At 46.3% G+C, this 22,423-nt stretch overlaps 1 protein-coding gene across 5 annotated transcripts in view; it reads right to left on the bottom strand.

Annotated features, from left to right (window-relative positions):
- Window positions 1-22,423, bottom strand: part of RGL2 (ral guanine nucleotide dissociation stimulator like 2) — a 240,029-nt gene that overhangs the window by 129,268 nt on the left and 88,338 nt on the right. For all 5 annotated transcript variants that reach the window (XM_069241871.1, XM_069241872.1, XM_069241876.1 and 2 more), the window contains one exon: window positions 883-990. In XM_069241871.1, the coding sequence (XP_069097972.1) occupies window positions 883-990 (108 nt within the window). The remainder of the gene's footprint in view (window positions 1-882; window positions 991-22,423) is intronic.

Genomic DNA, 22,423 nt, shown 5'->3' with positions numbered 1-22,423 from the left:
CTTACGCACTAGATGCACTAAATGCTGAATATCATCAGCACATGTAAAAGCGGACCACTGCTTGGTGGAACAATTGGTCAAAGTGCCACATGTTCATGCTAAACAGAAAGGGCGAGAGGTTTAATCCTTCTGGGACCCTGCAGTCAATGTTGAATGCATTCAAAGACTACGGCGGACGAGTGACCACTTGTGAACTCCCTGAAATGAAAGATTTTATCCACTTCAGGACCGTATCCTCACTGGTGGTACCCATTGCTTCCGGAGTCTTAAGCAGGATTTCATGGTCAGTTTTATCAGATGCTGCTGACAAGTCTAAGAGGCCGGTGGTGCCAGTTTCGCCTTCATCAATGAGCTGGTGAAGATCATTAGGGGTGATATGACCAATAGCTCAGTGCTGTGACCGGACAAAAGCCCACTTGTTGCCTGGCCATTGGGTTGTCAGATTCTACAATGTCCTGGAGCTGACGCAGGACAGCATTTTCCAGAAGTTTGCCCCTGAAAGGGAACAATCAGATGGGTCTAAGATTGTTTGTGTTGTTGCCTTGCATTAGAGGTCTCACTACACCAGCCCTCCGGAGATCTGAAGACACGCCCTGCTTTAAGGAGCTGTCACAGACAGGAGGATGTCACGTGTGGCTGAAATGAGTGGCTTTAAATGCCGGGCTGCAACAGGGTCATTCGGGGAAGGACATGGAAGGACAAAGATGGAAGAGACAGAGATATGACATAGACAGAGAGGAGGACATGGAAAGGCCCACAAACATGGGAAAGACAACAGACAGTGGTAAGGGCTGATGTTTCTGACAGTGCCATCTTCTGGCCATTCCAGTTATCAAAGCTTTGTAAAAAAGAAGAAAAAAACGAGTAGTGGCGAGTACTCACCGAGAGGCCAGTGTGCCCAGGCGATGGTCCCACGTGCCCAAAGGCCTGCCTCACTGCCACACTGTATATAGCGCCCTCCACCACCTCTTCCACTTGGAGAACTGGTGCCTGAAAAACAAATACCAGCGGATTTACTGACCGACACCAGATGGTCAGCGGTTCACAGACATATGCCATCTTACCAGAGAGAAACAAGCAGACACCAACTGGCTCAGAATCAGGCTCAAAGACACTAGGGGCTGTATCTAAGTGTCCTGGGGTCGCAAGAGGCATGTGCGCCTGCTTTTTGTGCCACCAGGGAACTACGGCGTTAAAGAATGGGCCATAGATGCTTGTGCGGCCCTTTCTGTAATACTGATTGCACTAGTGCACATGAAGCAAAGGGCGCTCCCTCATTTACATGGGGGTGTGGCCTCACGAAAACAATGGTATTACTGTGACTCTTCACCTGCGCCGTATTATGGATGTGGGCTCAGAAGCAAACATGCCTTTAAAGGGTGCTCTGTAAGTGCGCTACCTGAGGGCATCCCTCTGCAAGGGGAGCACAAGCCCAGACCTGAAGGAGTTTGCTAAGTAAGTTATACAACAAACATCACTTGAAACATAATAAAGTCTTCAAAATTCAAAAAAAGTGTATTTCTTTAACATGTTGAAGCTTTGACATAAATAAATCACAGTATCACACTGCACTGAGAAGTATTTATTTATTTATTATAAGTGATAGGTTTTTAACATGAACCACCAGTGAACTATGAGGCAAGACAATTGTCAGGTAAACCTTGTATGTGCCCCAGAATATTATAGAGCAGCATTACAGTCTGTTGAATCAAACACAATAGATTTTTGTACAACTGGTATGATGACCTCGCATATTTGAAAGTGCATTCATATATGATGATGAAAAAAAAGAGTTCTAGTGAAATAAAATATTTGCCTAAGATCACGAAATTTAGGCAGGGAAGCAGTGATTTATCCTGGTTTTCTGAATTCACTTTGTGTAAATCTGCAGTAAATGTGTATTCATTTGTCTTTCCTTATGTTAAGATTTTGTTTTTACTTGTTATTAGGCATGGGGAGATGGTGACTTGCCCAGAATCACAGGATGTTTGTGCGACACAGAGAGTCAAACCTGGTTCCCCAGGTTCACAGTCGGCACCTCTGGCAATAAGGCCACATCCTGGGTAGAGGGAGGGAGGCTGGCAGAAGCCACATGAAAGATGGGCTGGTTCTGGACTTGAAGTTCCAAAAGGACCTTGAGTTGAGCCTCATATCGTGGCCACACCAGCTCGCGTTAGTACGTGGAGTGCCACACATTTATCCCACTTGATCCTGTAATGTAGATATAAGAGAGAGAACAGATCCCGAACATCAGTGTGGGCAGGGAGGCAGGGTTCGAAAGTGTGAGCAGAATGTCATCTGCACATATAATGAGTCCAATCAGTGTATGTACCCTGGAGATCCGTACTGCTGCCGAGGCTCCAAGGCCAGCGGAACAAGCAAGGGTATTACCGGCATCCTTGACGCGTCCCACTCTACTGCACGAGGATTTGAGCCCCCAAGGCTGACGTGAGCTGCCGGTTCATCATATAGCCCTCTGACCCTGGAAGCTAAAGCTCTGTCTGGAGGTAGGTCCACTCAACATGGCCAAAAGCCTTCTCCACATCGAGCGAGAGCGCGAGGAAAGGAGTCTCTAAGGCCGGAGTGTCTCAGAGGAGGAGTGCCAGAGTCCTCAGATGGTTCCTAGATGAACGGCTGGGAAAGAAGCCAACCTGAGTTTAACGCACCACAGAAGTAATCACCTTACAAAGTCTGTTAACAGAATTTTAGGTACAATTGTGACACCAACATTACTTGAGGATTTAGGAGAACGCCTACTAGCTGGGTTGCAATGCCAGACCAGACCCCTGCAATCTGCCTTCCTTTTCCTTGCAGACACCCTCCAGATCCACCGATCCAACAGCAGAGGACACTCCTCCTCTCAACTGGTGGCCAAAGCCTGGAATGACCTTCTCCTGCACTTCAGGACTTCAGGAAAGGACTTAAGAGCTACCTGTTCGAATGAACAGAGCACCACGAAGCAGTCAGCAACGCCAACGCCTTCAGACTGTCACAGTTGATTTGCTGCACTTTATAAATCCTGAATGATTGTTTGGTTAATTGATTGATAATGCCAGCAGCCTTTCCTGCATTTTAACCAATCAATTTCTACATGACTAGGGCACGCTCTGCTTTAGTGGTGCAAAATGTGTTTTTAGAAACAATTTTTCTGATTCTAGTCAGCGGCATATACTAAGGGATCAACATAAAGCATATTTTTGGGCCATTAAGTCTTTAATACACATTTCTACTCTCTTTTGGATTCGCGATGGTGGGGTCTTGCCTCTCCAAGATGCTTTACACGTCACCCATAACTCTGTGTCCACCAAGTCCTCAATTTCCTCTCTATATACTTACTTTTTCTTCTGCAGGTAGCCTGTGTTTTTTGCTAGCATTACCCATGGCGTAGAAGATGGTCTAGATTGATGGCGAGCTGGCTTAAAGTATGGCTGACATCCCACCATCTAATACATCATAGATAGAGATGCCACGTAGTTGAGGTTACTCTACTAAGAAGTAGTCATTTCTTGAAGTAGTTTGAAGAAGCATTTAGTGTCCCATTTGCGACTACTGCTAGCCACTGTGCTAACCCAGGCCGGTTCCAGATCTGCAAATTCAAGATCTGACAAGTGGGATTCCTATATGAAGGAAATCTCAGATTTCTTTGTGTGAAGATGAAGCTGTACCTTTATTTCTCCTGATGACGTTGGTCATACCACTGAGGTTTAGTAAATTAATTACCAGTGGTGTTCAAGGAGGGTGCAATGGAGATCTTAAATTATGGCAAGAATAAACTGCTGTCTGTCCACAGACTTGTGGACAGGATAATGTAGGCTTGAGTTTCAGTCAAACTAAGTGCAAAACACAGCTGGTCATTGGGACAGGGACATAAGGTGACAGGGTGGGTTGGAGAGTTAGCTGCGGGGCATGGTAGTCAGAGCATGAGAAGTCACACAACCCTACGCAGCAATTGGCCCTGTTATTACAACTATGGCACACACTCATTTTTACATTTGCAGTTGCTGCCAGCCTTTATCATAGCTCCATAAATTGCACCACACAGCAATGCCAACTTTTAAGGATGGTGGTTGATACACTAACCACCATCCATCAGGACCACACTAATCTTCACATTCTAGGAGACCTCAACCCATGGCTTGACAAGAAGAACTCTATTCTATTCTATTCCGTTCTGTGTGACTTATAGAGCGCAGAGCTACCATGGGGCTTCCCACCGTTAAACAACCTGATTAGTGGCAATTAGTTTGAGGTTCCGTCCGTCCAAGTAGTCAAGTTGGTCTATTTGACAAACAGCCATGCCTTTAGGTGCTTTCTAAAGCTGATTTCATTTAGGATTTTCCAGATCCTAGCTGGAAGAAAGTTCCATAACTTTGGAGCAGGATATGAAAAGGACTTGGCACCAACCCTAGTTTTGCTAATTCTAGGGATTGGAAATTGCATTGCAGCGGCTGACCTTAACACTCTGCAGGGAGTATACGGCTGTAGTTGAACAATGAAGCAGATGGGACCTCTTTTGTGGTATATCCAATGAGCTATGCAGAGTGCCTTGAAGTTTATTCGTTGCTCAATTGGAAACCCATGGCGTGAGTTCAAGGCGCTCCAACTGATGAAGGCCTCTGGACCTTTAGAAGTAGGCACTCAGCAGCATTTTGTACTATCTGGACAACTAAACCTACAAGTTAAATTCAAGCAACACAAACCAAACAAAAACCTTTAAGAAATCCGAAGGAGGTGCTGCTTTCTCAGTACCAGCTGCCAAGCTCTGGAACTCATTACCAGCCAGCATCAGAAGCACCCAGGAGCGCATACACTTACAAAGTCAAAACTTGGCTATTCCCTAAAAAGCTACACCACTCACATCCTGGCAACGGAACCCAGAAAACAGTTGCACCCTCAGACACAGTCCTCAGCTTACAGCCCATGAATTAGAAACAACTCAACCAGCAAACTGCTTTCAATTTGCAGGCAAGCTAAGAAGGGCTGACCTATGCCCGTGGCATTATATAGTTATGTACTTGCAAATATAACAGTTGTGGCCCACATAATACACCATGGACACAGCAAATTATAACTTACACCTCTTAAATTCACATAAGACACATCTTCTATGAGGTTTGTCCATCACCAGCACTGTACAGGCAAAACACGGACATCACCAAGTGAAGAGGCATGGATTAACTGAAGAGAACGGGCACACATTGCTGGACAATTCGGAGGACTTTAATAAGGTCCACAACTGCAGGCCCCAAATATGTATACGATCTGACTGCTTCTTTACATCTCACAACACACTCAATTATGGGGTGCTAGTACAAATGCTCATCCCTACAGATCTCTCCAACCATGCCCGCTCAGGACCACACCTATACACAAAATCCTAGACTGAACAACCCTTTGCAGACTATACTATATGACATACCATAAAGCTGTTTAAAGCGACCGCACACTGAAAACAATCAAACTGCAAGTCTGCCTCTCACATTTCACCATCCAACACACTGTCACGTGCTGTGTCCCATAACATGGTAACTGCACCTCAGTGGCCATCACACTCAACATGGAAACACTTCCCACATAGGAGCAAAAAACAAAGACAGCATCCTTCCAACCATACACCCTTCATGATGTAACGTGCTACTAGTGGAGGCACCCACTTCGGAGCCCCACATACAGGTATGGATGCCGCAATACAATACAACTCTGATCTGCAAGAACTCCATAATGGGCTGGACCGCCTCAGGTCTTGGATGAAGACGGGTAACAGTGTGAAGTGGGGGGCGGAGTACCTGCCCAGGCACAAGATACCTATAGGGGTGGCAGCAGCGACACTGACATTATATGATGGCCCTCCCCATTTGCATCAGTGGTGTTACTGAGCTAGGTGAAGCCAGGCAAATGAATAGTCTTTCCACCCGTTGTGATTTATAGTGTATACTGAAGTGCTTTTATATCACAGACTATAAATGACAATGCCAGATATTTTTGTTCTCATTTATTACCCAGCCTCCAAGGATAGACCCATAGGATAACCAGTCTATGCCTGTGGGCCACTCTACTGGTCACCTGTAACCAGCGGTCTCCTGTGAGTCACCCCTCATCGCTAACAAGGCTGGCTGTGTACAGCGCACTCCCACGGGCCGCTCCTCATCGCTAACAAGACTGGCTGTGTGCAGCGCACTCCCACGGGCCGCTCCTCATCGCTAACAAGACTGGCTGTGTGCAGCGCACTCCCACGGGCCGCTCCTCATCGCTAACAAGACTGGCTGTGTGCAGCGCACTCCCACGGGCCGCTCCTCATCGCTAACAAGACTGGCTGTGTGCAGAGCACTCCCACGGGCCGCTCCTCATCGCTAACAAGACTGGCTGTGTGCAGCGCACTCCCACGGGCCGCTCCTCATCGCTAACAAGACTGGCTGTGTGCAGCGCACTCCCACGGGCCGCTCCTCATCGCTAACAAGACTGGCTGTGTGCAGAGCACTCCCACGGGCCGCTCCTCATCGCTAACAAGACTGGCTGTGTGCAGAGCACTCCCACGGGCCGCTCCTCATCGCTAACAAGACTGGCTGTGTGCAGCGCACTCCCACGGGCCGCTCCTCATCGCTAACAAGACTGGCTGTGTGCAGAGCACTCCCACGGGCCGCTCCTCATCGCTAACAAGACTGGCTGTGTGCAGCGCACTCCCACGGGCCGCTCCTCATCGCTAACAAGACTGGCTGTGTGCAGCGCACTCCCACGGGCCGCTCCTCATCGCTAACAAGACTGGCTGTGTGCAGCGCACTCCCACGGGCCGCTCCTCATCGCTGCCAGGACTGGCTGTGTACAGAGCACTTCTGTGGGCCGCTCCTCATCACTAGCAGGACATCTGTATACAGCGCACTCCTGTGGGCCGCTCCTCATCACTAGCAGGACATCTGTATACAGCGCACTCCCGTGGGTCGCACCTAATCACTACCTGGACTAGCTGCATACAGCACACCTCTGTGGGTCACTCCTAATCACTACCTGGACTTGTTGTATACAGCGCACTCCTGTGGGCCGTTCCTCATCACTAGCAGGACATCTGTATACAGTGCACTCCTGTGGGTCGCACCTCGTTACTACTAGGACTGGCTGCAAACAGCGCACTCCTGTGAGTCACTCCTCATTGCTGCCAGGACTGGCTGAATACAGCGCACTCCTGTGGGTCACTTCTAATCACTACCTGGACTGGCTGTATACAGCACACTCATGTGGGTCGCACCTCCTCTATACTAGGCTTGGCTGCAAACAGCGTAATCCTGTGGTTAGCTCTGCGACACTACCAGGACTTGCTGTATACAGCGCACTCCTGTGGGCCGTTCCTCATCACTAGCAGGACATCTGTATACAGCGCACCCCTGTGGGTTGCTCCTCGTCACTACCAGAACTGGCTGCATACAGCGCACTCCTGCGGGTCTTTCCTCGTCCCTACCAGGACTGGCTGTATACAGCACTCTTCAGTGGGTCGCTCCTCATCACTAGCAGGACATCTGTATACAGCGCACCCCCGTGGGTCACTCGTTACCACAACCAGGACAAGTTGCATACAGCGCTCTCCTGTGGGTCGCTCCTCGTCACTACCGGGACTGGCTGTACACAGCACACTCCTGTGGGTCTTTCCACATCGCAACCAGGACTGGCTGCATACAGCGCACTCCTGTGGGTCGCTCCTTGTCACTACCAGGACTGGCTGCGTACAGCGCACTCCTATGGGTCGCTCCTTGTCACTACCAGGACTGACTGCATACAGCGCACTCCTGTGGTTTGCTCCTTGTCCCTACCAGGACAAGCTGCATACAGCGCACTCCTGTGGGTCGCTCCTCGTCACTACCAGGACTGGCTGTACAGAGCACACTCCTGTGGGTCTTTCCACGTTGCCACCAGAACTGGCTGCATACAGCGCACACCCTTGGTTTGCTCCTCGTCACTACCAGAACTGGCTGCATACAGCACACTTCTGTGGGTCTTTCCTCGTCCCTACCAGGACTGGCTGTATACAGCGCACTCTTTTTACTCCTCTCTCTGCCATCACACTCCCCGGCACAGAGACCTTAGACAAGAGCATCACTCTGGTAACACACATACAGCACTAAAATGCTTACCAAGCAGGGCATCCCCAAAGACAACACCTTTCAACTAAGCACTCCCCTGCACTGTAAAGTACTGATGAGCAAACCAAGCACTACTGTACCCACGCAGGCAGTGGAAAGTGCCCCCAGCTAGCAATATTGTGCCCACACCCCAGACACTGCTGTGATCACACCAAGCACTACTGTACCCACATCACACACATTAAAGTACCCCCAGCCAACAGTACTGTGCCCCCACCCCAGACACCACGGTGATCACATCAGACATTATTGTACCCACAACAGAGACATTAAAGTGCCCCTAGCTGACAGTATTGTGCCCTCACCCAAGACACTGTGGTGATCACACTGGACATTATTGTACCCACACTATAGACAATAATGTGCCCACACCCACGACACTGTGATTACACCACACATTATTGTACTCACACCAGAGACATAACCATGCGCATGCCCACATTGGCCACAGCCACCAGTATTGTGCTCAGAACCAACACACAATTGTGATCACACCAGACATTGTTTGACTTACACCAGAGGTTATACTGTGCCTGACAATATTGTTTTGTACCCACACCCAGACCGCTACTGTGATCACAACCCCTGCTTAATTTGAGGTGGTGGTTTCTGGTGCTCGGCACCGGCAGTTAATTGTCAGCATCGCCACTGACATTTTGCCACATGGTGGCGCCATTTGTTTAATTTAGACATAAACACAAAAACCATTGTTTATCAATTGAAATACATTATAAATGTCTAGTACCTGCAGCCTGAGACATTCTTACAGCGCTGGAGGCCTGGAGCAGCCGGGACTGCCGCGCCGGCAGGAGTGTGATGGTCAGTGGTTGTGTTGGTGCTGTCGCTGGCAGCGGCGATGCGTGGAGCAGGCTGCAGCGACCTCCTGACGAGGGCCCTGGGGCTCCTTTTGTTATAGGTTCAGCACTGATCACAGCACACGTTACTGCGTCTGCACCAGAGGCATTAATGTGACCAGGACAAAGAGAACATTGTGACCCAGACGAAGGGGGTGATGTGCCCACATCAGATCCACTGACCGGCCACAACCCTCCGACTCCCTGACTTTATGCTGGTGGTTGACCCTGTACCGCGCTCCGCTGCCTCTTGGCTGGGTTTGTGCAACAGAAGTACCATAGACATGCATTCATACATACATGCGTAGATACATACATTCACAGAGACATGCATTCATACATACATGCATTGGTACATGCATAGATACATGCATACATACATAGATACATACATGCACAGAGACATACCTGCATAGAGACGTACATGCCTACATACATTCGTACATACGTAGATACATACATATAGGGGGTCATTCTGACCGCGGCGGTATGGCCGCGGTCAGAAAGGAAAAACCGGCGGTGTCCCGCCGGTTTTCCGCTGCCCTGAGGAATCCTCCATGGCGGCGCAGCTTGCTGCGCCGCCATGGGGATTCCGACCCCCTCACCGCCATCCTGTTCCTGGCGGTTTTAACCGCCAGGAACAGAATGGCGGTGAGGGGTGTCGTGTGGCCCCTGGGGCCATGGGGATTCCGACCCCCTCACCGCCATCCTGTTCCTGGCGGTTTTGACCGCCAGGAACAGGATGGCGGTGAGGGGTGTCGTGTGGCCCCTGGGGGCCCCTGCAGTGCCCATGCCGCCAGCCCAGCGGGAAACACAGAATAACCGCGGCGGTCTTCTGACCGCGTAGCGGTATTCTGTTGGGGGAACTTTGGCAGGCGGCCTCCGCCGCCCGTCAAAGTTGGAATCACCCCCATAGACTTTGCACCTGCAAAGGGTTCCAGTGGCGCCTGGAATAATGTTCAGCTTATTTGTTCAGAGCTGAACAGTTTCTGCAATTCTGTTTGCTTTAAATTAGTGAGAACGGCGTTCTGTTCATAAGATAAACAAATATGTAATGTCCATTCAGTCCCTGGTAAGTGTTTGCCAATGCTGAAGGCATCAGAGTGATCACAGTGCCTTGGAATAACAGGCACAGTGTGCCTCTGACGACCACAGCAAGGCTGTGTCTGGCCGCTGTTGAGTGGAGCACCCCCTGCCTGCCTCTAGAGCAGAGGGGGTGCTGTGGACAAGGACTGGGGTGGTGAGAGGTGCTTGGAGACATGGTTTCAATCTTGGAGCTGTACAAGTACTGAGTACTGTACCCTGAAGCTTCAGAACAATGCACCATGCCTCAGACACCTCAAAACAAAGATTCTGGGGTCCTTTCCTGGGGGTCAGTCTGTAGAAATGTAGTGTTTGAGGACGCCTGCTGCTCACATGCCTAAAGTTTATGTTCAAGGACTAAGTACTCACCCATCCAGTGACCATCACATACTCTTGCAGGAATCGTCTATCTTCAGGCCCTTGCCTACTGGTGGGGCCCTAGGCGGCTGCCTAGTGTCTGCGGTGAGGACCAAGAGCACCTGCAATAGTGCACTAACACAGCAACTTACATACTACATGTGGTGCACCTACACTGCAACACACCCACTACACATGCTGCACAAACACCACAGCTCATACACTGCACTAACACTGCAGCTCATACATTACATTGCTACACAAACGCTACAATTCATACCCTACACCAACAGTTCACTGCAACTCATACACTGCATATGCTGCGCTGCACTAACACTGCAACTCACACTGCGTATGCTGCACTAACACTGTAGTTTATACACTGCACATGATCCACTAACACTGCAAAGCATGCACTCCATATGATCCACTAACACTGCAACTCATACACTGCACATGATCCACTAACTGCAATTCATACAATGCATATGCTGCAGTAACACTGCAACTCATACACTGCATATGATCTACTAACACTTCAACTCATACCCTGCATATGCTGCACTAACTCTGCAACTCATACACTGCATATGCTGCACTAATACAATGCATACAGTGCATATGGTGCACTAACACTACAAGTCATACACTGCATATGGTGCACTTACACTGCAACTCATACGCTGCTTATGCTATATTAACACTACAACAAATACCCTGCATATGATGCACTGACACTACGAGTCATACACTGCATATGCTGCACTAACACTGCAACTCATACACTGCATACGCTACACTAACACTGCAACTCATACACAGCATATGCTAAACTAACCCAACGCATACACTGCATATGGTGCACTAACACTGCAACTCATACACTGCATATGGTGCACTAACACTGCAACTCATACACTGATTATGCTACATTAACACTACAACAAATACACTGTATATGCTACACTAACACTGTAACTCATACACTGCATATGGTGCACTAACACTAAAAGTCATACACTGGATATGGTGCACTAATACTGCAACTAATACACTGCATATGGTGCACTAACACTACAAGTTGTACACTGCATATGGTGCACTAACACTGCATCTTATACACTGCATATGATCCACTAACACTACAAGTCATACACTGCATATGCTGCACTAACACTGCAACTCATAAACTGGCTATGCTCCATTAACACTGCAACTCATACACTACACTAACACTGCAACTCATACACAGCATATGCTAAACTAACCCAACGCATAAACTGCATATGGTGCACTAACACTGCAACTCATACACTGCTTATGCTGCACCAAAACTGGAACTCATGCACTGCATATGCTACATTAATACAACGCATACAGCGTACTAACACTACAAGTCATACACTGCATATGGTGCACTTACACTGCTACTCATACACTGCTTATGCTATATTAACACTACAACAAATACACTGCATATGCTACACTAACACTGCAACTCATACACAACATATGCTACACTAACACTGCAACTCATACACAGCATAGGCTAAACTAACCCAACGCATACACTGCTTTTGGTGCACTAACACTACAAGTCATACACTGCATATGGTGCACTAACACTGCAACTCATACACGGATTATGCTACATTAACACTACAACAAATACACTGTATATGCTACACTAACACTATAACTCATACACTGCATATGGTGCACTAACACTACAAGTCATACACTGGATATGGTGCACTAACACTGCAACTAATACACTGCATATGGTGCACTAACACTACAAGTTGTACACTGCATATGGTGCACTAACACTGCATCTTATACACTGCATATGATCCACTAACACTACAAGTCATACACTGCATATGCTGCACTAACACTGCAACTCATAAACTGGCTATGCTCCATTAACACTGCAACTCATACACCGCATACACTACACTAACACTGCAACTTATACACAGCATATGCTAAACTAACCCAACGCATACACTGGATATGGTGCACTAACACTACAAGTCATACACCGCATTTGGTGCACTAACACTGCAACTCATACACTGCATATGCTACAACAGTGGTTCCCAACCTTTTGACTTCTGTGGACCCCCATTTTATCAATACTGGAGCCTGGGGACCCCCACTGACTCATTATTGGAATCCGGTGACCCCCACTGAGTCATTACTGATAGTTGGAACCTAATATTATTAAATTTTCTAAGCAGTCGCGGACCCCCTGAGGAGGCTTCGCGGACCCCCAGGGGTCCCCGGCCCACAGGTTGGGAACCACTGTGCTGCAACACTGCAGTTCATATAATACATGTGCTGCATTGCACTAACACTGCAATTCATACACTGCATATGTTGCACTAACTGCAAGTCATACACTGCATATGGTGCACTAACACTGCACATCGTACACTGCATATGCGTAATTAACACTAGAACTCATACACTGCATATGCTGCACTAACACCACAGCTCGTACACTGCACTAACACTGCACCTCATACACTGAGTATGATGCACTAACACAAGTCATACACTGCATATGCTGCACTATCACTGCAACTCAAACTGCTTATGCTACATTAACACTTCAACAAATACACTGCATATGCTACACTAACATTGCAACTCATACACTGCATACGGTGCACTAACACTGCAACTCATACACTGAATATGATGCACTAACCCTACAACTCATACACTGCTAATGCTACACTAACCCTGCAACTCATGCACTGCTTAAGATGCACTAACACTGCAACTCATACACTACATATGCTGCAGTGCACTAACACTGCAACTCATACACTGCATATGCTACACTAACACTGCAACTCATACACTGCATATTCTACACCAACACTGCAGTTCATATAATACATGTACTGCATTGCACTAACACTGCAATTCATACACTGCATATGTTGCACTAACTGCAAGTCATACACTGCATATGGTGCACTAACACTGCACGTCATACACTGCATATCACAATTAACACTACAACTCATACACTGCACATGCTGCACTAACACCACAGCTCGTACACTGCACTAGCACTGCAGTTCATACACTGCGTATGATGCACTAACACTGCAACACATACACTGCATATCATCCACTAACACTGCAACTCATCCACTGTATATGCTGCACCAACACTGAAACTCATACAATAGATATGCTGCACTGACACTGCAACTGATACACTGCATAAGCTGCACTAACAATGCAACTCATATGCTGCACTGACACTGTGAATCGCATACACTCCATATGCAACACTTACACTGTAACTCATACTCTGCACATCCTGCACTAACACTGCAACTCGTACACTGCATATGCTGCATTAGCACTGCAGTTCATACACTGCATATGCTGCACTGCACTAAGACTGCACCTCGTACACTGCATATGCTAAACTAACACTGAAACTCATACACTGCATTTGCTGCACTAACACTACAACTCATACACAACATATGTTGCATTAACCCTTGAACTTGCACACTGCATATGCTGCACTAACACTGGAACAAAATAATGGACTTAGACACTGTTGGGTCAAATTGCTCATACAGCTATGCCCTCACCTGTGGTATAGTGCACCCTGTTTTAGGGCTGTAAGACCTGCTAGAGGGGTGACTTACCTATACCACAGCAGAGGTTTGTGGGCATTGCACCTTAAGAGGATGCCATGTCGAAGCTATCTCTTTCTCCCCACCAACACACACAAGCTGAATTTGCAGTGTGTATGTGCTTGGTGAGGGGTCCCCTAGGGTGGCATTATACATGCTGCAGGCCTTGGGGACCTTCTCTGGCCACAGGGCCCTTGGTGCCACTGGTACCTTTGCCAGAGGTGCGCCAATTGTGGATCAATGGTACAGTTTTAGGGAAAGAACACAGGTGGGTGCTGGGGCCTGGTTAGCAGGGTCCCAGGACACACTATGGTGGGGGAAGGGTGTTACTGCAAACAAGGGGCCAGTTTCCTACACACTGCATATGCTACAAAGCACTGACACTGCAACTCATACACTGCTTATGCTACATTAACACTACATCAAATACACTGCATATGCTACACTAACATTGCAACTCATACACTGCATATGGTGCACTAACACTACAAGTCATTCACTGCATATGGTGCACTAGCACTAACACTACAGCTCATCCTCTGCATATGGTGCACCAGCACTCCAGCTCATGCACTGCATATGGTGCACTAACACTGCAGCTCATACAATGCATATGGTGCACGACACTGCAGCTCATACACTGCATATGGTGCACTAACACTACAAGTCATACACTGCATATGGTGCACTAACACTACAGTTCATCCTCTGCATATGGTGCACCAGCACTACAGCTCATGCACTGCATATGGTGCACTAACACTGCAGCTCATACAATGCATATGGTGCACAACACTGCAGCTCATACGCTGCATATGGTGCACTAGCACTAACACTACAGCTCATACTCTGCATACGGTGCACTAACACTGCAGCTCACACACTGCATATGATGCACTAGGCACTACAGCTCATACACTGCATATGGTGCACTAACACTGCAACTCATACACAGTACAGGCTACACTAACACAACATATACACTGCATATGGTGCACTAGCACTAAAACTACAGCTCATACTCGGCATAAAGTGCACTAACTGCAGCTCATACACTGCATATGGTGCACTAACACTGCAACTCATACACTGCATATGCTACATTAACACTGTAACTCATACGCTGCATACGCTACACTAACACTGCAACTCATATACAGCATAAGCTAAACTAACCCAACACATACACTGCATATGGTGCACAAGTCATACACCGCATATGGTGCACTAACACTGCAACTCATACACTGCTTATGCTACATTAACACTACAACAAATACACAGCATATGCTACACTAACACTGCAACTCATACACTGCATATGGTGCACTAACACAAGTCACACACTGGATATGGCGCAGTAACACTGCTACTCATACTCTGCATATGATGCACTAACACTGCAACACATACACTGTATATCATCCACTAACACTGCAATTCATACACTGTATATGCTGCACTGCACTAACACTAGAACTCATACACTGCATATGCTACACTAACACTGCAACTCATACACTGCATATCCTACACCAACACTGCAACTCATACAATACATATGCTGCACTGACACTGCAACTCATACACTGCATAAGCTGCACTAACAATGCAACGCATATGCTGCACTAACACTGTGAATCTCATACACTCCATATGCAACACTTACACTGCAACCCATACTCTGCACATCCTGCACTAACACTGCAACTTGTACACTGCATATACTGCATTAACACTGCAGTTCATACGCTGGATATGCTGCACTGCACTAAGACTGCACCTCGTACTCTGCATATGCTAAACTAACACAAACTCATACACTGCATATGCTGCACTAACACTACAACTCATACGCAGCATATGTTGCATTAACACTGCAACTCACACACTGCATATGCTGCACTAACACTGGAACAAAAGAATGGACTTAAAAACTGTTGAGTCAAATTGCTCATGCAGCTATGCCCTCACCTGTGGTATAGTGCACCCTGTTTTAGGGCTGTAAGGTCTGCTAGAGGGGTGACTTACCTATACCACAGCAGTGGTTTGTGGGCATTGCACCTTAAGAGGATGCCATGTCAACGCTATCTCTTTCTCCCCACCAACACACACAAGCTGAATTTGCAGTGTGTATGTGCTTGGTGGGGGGTCCCCTAGGGTAGCATAATACATGCTGCAGGCCTTGGGGACCTTCTATGGCCACAGGGCCCTTGGTGCCACTGGTACCTTTGCCAGAGGTGTGCTAATTGTGGATCAATGGTACAGTTTTATGGAAAGAACACAGGTGTGTGCTGGGGCCTGGTTAGCAGGGTCCCAGCACACACTGTGGTGGGGGAAGGGTGTTACTGCACACAAGGGACCAGTTTCCTACACATTGCATATGCTACAAAGCACTAACACTGCAACTCATACACTGCTTATGCTACATTAACACTACAACAAATACAATGCATATGCTACACTAACACTGCAACTCATACACTGCACACGGTGCACTAACACTACAAGTCATACACTGCATATGGTGCACTAACACTACAGCTCATACTTTGCATATGGTGCACTAGCACTAACACTACAGCTCATACTTTGCATATGGTGCACTAGCACTACAGATCATGCACTGCATATGGTGCACTAACACTAACTCATACAATGCATATGGTGCACAACACTGCAGCTCATACACTGCATATGGTGCACTAGCGCTAACACTACAGCTCATACTCTGCTTACGGTGCACTAACACTGCAGCTCACACACTGCATATGATGCACTAACACTACATACAGCTCATACACTGCATATGGTGCACTAACACTGCAGCTCACACTGCATATGATGCACTAGCACTACAGCTCACACACTGCATATGATGCACTAGCACTACAGCTCATACACAGCATAGGTTACACTAACAGAACACATACACTGAATATGGTGCACTAGCACTAAAACTGCAGCTCATACTCAGCATATAGTCCACTAACTGCAGCTCATACACTGCATATGATGCACTAACACTACATACAGCTCATACACTGCATATGGTGCACTAACACTGCAGCTCACACACTGCATATGATGCACTAGCACTACAGCTCATACACTGCATATGGTGCACTAACACTACAGCTCATACATTGCATATGGTGCACTAACCCTACAGCTCATACACTACACTAACACTACAATACATAAACTACAGTAAGACTTCACTGCAACTCATAAGCTGCACTAACCCTACAGTTCATGCAGTGCACATGCTGCATTACCACTCCAATTCATAGAATGTATTACTACACAAAGACTGCAATTCCCATACTACACTGTTACTGCAACTCATACACTACATATGCTAGACTAACAGCCCAACTTATACACTAACACAGCTACTCAAACATCTGCTACACTAACACTACAACTCATACATTACTAGTACTACAACACTACAGTAAATAGACTACTAGTAGAACAATGACATTACAACTCCCCAACTAAGGCAGCACAAATGCAACACACTTGCAATCATGGCACTTTAACTACATAACTAAAACACATTTATCCTTGTTCCAGCAGTGAGTGAATTCCTGATGCCTAGTGGTTCGTCTGGGGCAGAGAAATGCACTCCACATTCAATATATATATGTATATATGTTACAGGGACGTTAAAGTTAGGCTCACATTATAAATGTACTAAACCACAGGTATTCAGTAGTTAGAGTTATTTCATGTAACTATAACTCATGCCTTAAGGTAACTATAACTCTTCCCCCCAACATTTTTTTTATAAGCCTCCATGCCCCATGGACCTGGCAAACCCACGGGCAAAATTATAAGCAAGCCGGGGAGAACATACTTGCTTTTACATTTTTGTTTTTTTTAAAACACAGTGAAATTCACAAATTTCGCCATGAATTTTTAAAAAAATGTTTTTATTTTGGCCTGGGGGAGCCAGGGGTACCCCTGCACCAAAGCTAGGGGGTTAGGGTTAACATGCCCTGCCCCCTTTCTTTTCTTTTTTTTGGAGGCTGAGGCATAGTCTCAAAATATCTGCCAACACTTCCTGGTTGAAGTGCTGGCAGCCAATCAGATCATTGCAGGAGATCGGGAGGATTTGTAAAGCCTTCGCACCTCTAGATATATAAATTTGGTTTTCTTTTAATATTTCAAAAGCTATTGAACGGATTTACACCGAACAACAAAAATGCTATTTTCTGGACCAAAAGCTACATTTCTGCCAAATTTGGTGTAATTCCATCCAGCGGTTCGGGTTGTTGTCCTGTTCAAAATTCCTATGGCAATTAACATGAGAAAAGAGACTTTTTTTTAACCCCTTCTTTTTCCTGGCCCCCGCGTGACGGATCACCCCAAAACTTTACATGTACAACAAGACCCTTGGGAACACTTTTTTTTGGAAAATGTCATGAAGATTTGTCACACAGCGGCAGAGATAAAGCTAAGTCAAAAAAAGATTTTTTAACGGAAACTAGGTTGTAACTATAACTACCTAGTGGCGAACGCAAGCAGTTTATAATATATATACACACATATTTCTATTCACTTAAAAACAAAAGTTACACAAACGTTATAGTTAGGCTCACATTTTAAACGTACAAGACCAAAGAAATTCACCTGTTATAGTTAGAGTTATCTCAAGTAACTATAACTCGTACCCTAAGGTAACTATAACTTGTGCTCCTGCCATGCACAGTTTCTTCGTCAAACATTTTACTGCAAATATTACATTGATATTTTTAATGATGTTATCAAAGATGCTGTGAGTTCCATAATTTGTGGGGTAGTTAGCAGTGAATGGCACAGACACAAATTATAGTTACCTTAGGGAATGAGTTACCCATTATGTATTATATATACATTACCTACAGGTGGTCGCCACTAGGCAGTTATAGTTAGGACCATGTTGCCATTGAAAAAGCATTCTTGACTTGCCTATATCTTTGGCACCGTTTGACAAACCTTCACGAAATGTTCCCAAAAAAAAGTGCCACTGTGATTCTTGTACACAGAATGTTTTGGAGCTTTGAACACGACTACAGCCTGATCCACTGGATGGAATTACACCAAATTTGGCAGAAAGCTGGCTTTTAGTACGCAGATTATGCTTTTGGTTATTTGGTGTAAATCCAGTCAGTAGTTTACGAGAAATTAAAGGAAATCCAAATTTGTATATCTCTTGTCACAAAGATTTCGCAAATAATGATGAGCTCATGCAGGGAAATGCGGAACTCTGATTGGCTGCCAACACTTCAACTAGGAAGTATTGGCAGCTACCTGGGGATGTCCCAGAAAAAAAGATTAAAAAGTAAGACAAGGGGTCGGGGTAGAATCACCCTAAAACCTTAGCTTTGGTACTTGGGTCCCAGAGGGACCCCTCCCCCGGCTTAAAAACACTTTAAAAAAAAAGTTTGCTGTGATTTTGCGACAACATCACAAATTTGTGGGAATGTTTTTTAAAAAGCAAGCGTGGTCTGCCACAATTGTTTTTAAGAAACCCCCTGGGTGGGCCATTGTTCGGAGGCATTGACATTTTGAATGCAGGGGGCTCGCCGCTGCCCCTTGGACTGTCATCTCCCCTGGGCTTTAAAGAAATACAATACAGGGGGGCCTCGAAACTGTGTAATATGGTCCAATATGCCATAGAGGAGTTCTGGTGATATCAGAATCCTCAAGGCCAAAGGCTGCCTCTTAAGATGGACGCGACAAAAAGCAAACTAATCTGGCCAAAGACAGACCGGGATAAGTTTGTCAAAGGAGATACGCTTTCAACACATACTGAAAAGTTCCAACGTTGGGAACGTTTTGAAAATCCCAAGGACTAGATAAGAGGGTCCAACATTTGGAAGTCTCCACTGCTACACTGTGATTTTTTAAACTAGGGCACATATAAGACAATCAGCAATAAATGCTATCCATCAGGTGACAGGTAGGGTCTCACAAGGCAGGGAAGAGAAGCCAGCCTTGTAAAAACTTCTGTAGGTTAGTGCAGGACTTTAGTTTGGACCCTTGGTTTTGGAGAAAACTGGTGAAGACTTTGTCCCTCTTTAGAAACATGAACACATTTATTGAAGCCTTTCACTAGTCTTACGGTCATGCTCTGGAGCCCTGGTGACTTTGGGATGGGCTGATCAGGAAAGCCAAGTTAAAGGGCATTACAATAATCTAGGTGAGAAGGGGTGCAACACACCACCCCTTCTTGGATTAAAGGCTAACCTTGCTTTCACGATCTTTAGTTGGGCAAACTCTGTTGCCCAGGATTTCTAAACTTGAGGAGTAAAGGATAACTCTTTATCAAAGACAACTGCCAGGTTCTCCACCTGACCCACGGGAATGAGAGAAGGGGCCAAGTAGCTTGGGCCATAGATGAATAAACGAGGACAGTGTCACCAAATCTGTCTTGTATCAACTGAGTTTTAAAAAATTTGTTAGCATCCATCAAGCAGACATGAACGTGTCCGGTTTGGACTGGAGGAGTGCTGGACATTACTGATCAACAACTATGTCCTCAGCGGTTGAAACCCTAAAGAGCAAATGACACCAGATAGGAGACAGGATATACTTATACATTACACAAAATTGCCTATAGGGTAGAGCCTTGAGGAACCCTGTAGGGAGAGATGAACCGCTCAAATGAAAAGCAGGAACCTCTATAGACCAAGATCTATTCTTGAGAAAGAAGCAAGCAAGCTAAAGCCTGTCCAAATAACCCAGCTGTACCCGACTGACAAGCCCCAATCAGGGTGAAATGCGTCCTGGTTGCTTGGGATTTGGTTCAGGGAGGACCTGGCTTGGCAGTTCAGCCTGGACGGTTCCCATTGGAGTAGGCTTAAGCGTTATTTGCACATAGCTGGGTCCAAACTGAAGCCACTTAGTGATGCGGACTGTGTAAGTACCAGTGGCGGAGGTTAATTCAAGCATTCCATACATCACTGTCTTGTATACTTTAGTGGGTCACTCTAAGTGTGATGGGCATGCCCAGATGTGGAGGCCATGATCACTTTGTCACAGGAATCAAGCAACACACAACTGAGAAGCTCCAGTCAGGGTGAAACCTGTCCTGGGTTGCTTGTGTACAGGTTCAGGAGGACCTGGCCTTGCAGTTCAGGCTGAATGGTTCCAACTGGAGCATGGTCAAAACTGATTTGCATATGGCTAGGTCCAAACTGAGGTGACACAGTGAGCAAAGTAAGAATGGATTGGGATATGATTACCAGTGGCTGAGATTAATCCAAACATTCCATCCATCACTTTTTAGTTTTCTTCAAATAGCCCTGCAGCTTCAAGACAATCCAACATGATGTCATGGCTGGCCATATTGAAAGCCCTTCCACACTATCTCGAATTTTTTGCCATGCTTGTAGCTGAACAAAAATGGTTAAAAGTACCAATTCTGTACCGTGTCCCAAATGGTTCCCCACTTTGTCAAGAAGATCTCCATTTTCAAGGTATTTGAAACAGGCTGCTGCCATAATCTCTTCTAAAAGCCTTCAGTAGTAGAGAGATAGTTTTTCTAGGAACTAAAGCAAGGTTGAGGTTACTTGAACACAAGGATGCTTGTTTCTGGTACAGGGAGGACCTGGCCTGGCAGTTCGGGCTGGACTGTTCCCATGGGGAACAGGGTCAAGACTGATTTACATATGGCTGGGTCCAAACTGGAATGGCATGGCAAGTAAAAAAACAATGAATTAGGATGTGGCCCGACCGATTGCCAGTGGCTGAGATTAATTAAAGAATTCCATCCATCACCTTGCAGGGTTCATGAAGAGCACTTTAATCAAGGTTGTTATCCCAAATCCAAAGGCCATGCTTCGCAGCACTGCAAATAAATATGTCCAGGAGAGGTTGTCAAATGCCTTCTCCAGTGCAGCAGTGCATGAAAGTTCAGGTAATAGGCCATCTAGTACGTGTAATAAGCACCTTATATGCAGAGGCGTGCTTCTGCCTGGTGCAAACCCACTTTGGTCAGGGTGAGCCAGATGTGGGTGGATGCTGTTTGCTAGGATTTTACCCAGAATCTTGCAGTCCATATTGAGGAGGGACAGCGGGTGATACGAGCACCTGCCCAACGAGCCCCCCGTGTTTAGGCTGGATAACGATCCACTTGAGTGATCTGATTTTTTGACTCACTCATCAGCGTTTGCGCCGAGCATCCATGTCAATCCAGCTTTTGGCATTTTCTCTTATGTGTTGTTTCTGAGAGTGGGTATAATTGGGTAAAAGTGTTTGCCTTTGCAACTACTATTCATCTCATAATTCCTGGAGATTATGGTAGTATCAGAACCTTCATTGAAAACTGATAGCCACA

This window comes from Pleurodeles waltl, chromosome 6, assembly GCF_031143425.1.
Source record: "Pleurodeles waltl isolate 20211129_DDA chromosome 6, aPleWal1.hap1.20221129, whole genome shotgun sequence".
NCBI classification, from domain to species: domain Eukaryota; kingdom Metazoa; phylum Chordata; class Amphibia; order Caudata; family Salamandridae; genus Pleurodeles; species Pleurodeles waltl.
This window is presented reverse-complemented; position numbering and strand designations above follow the sequence as displayed.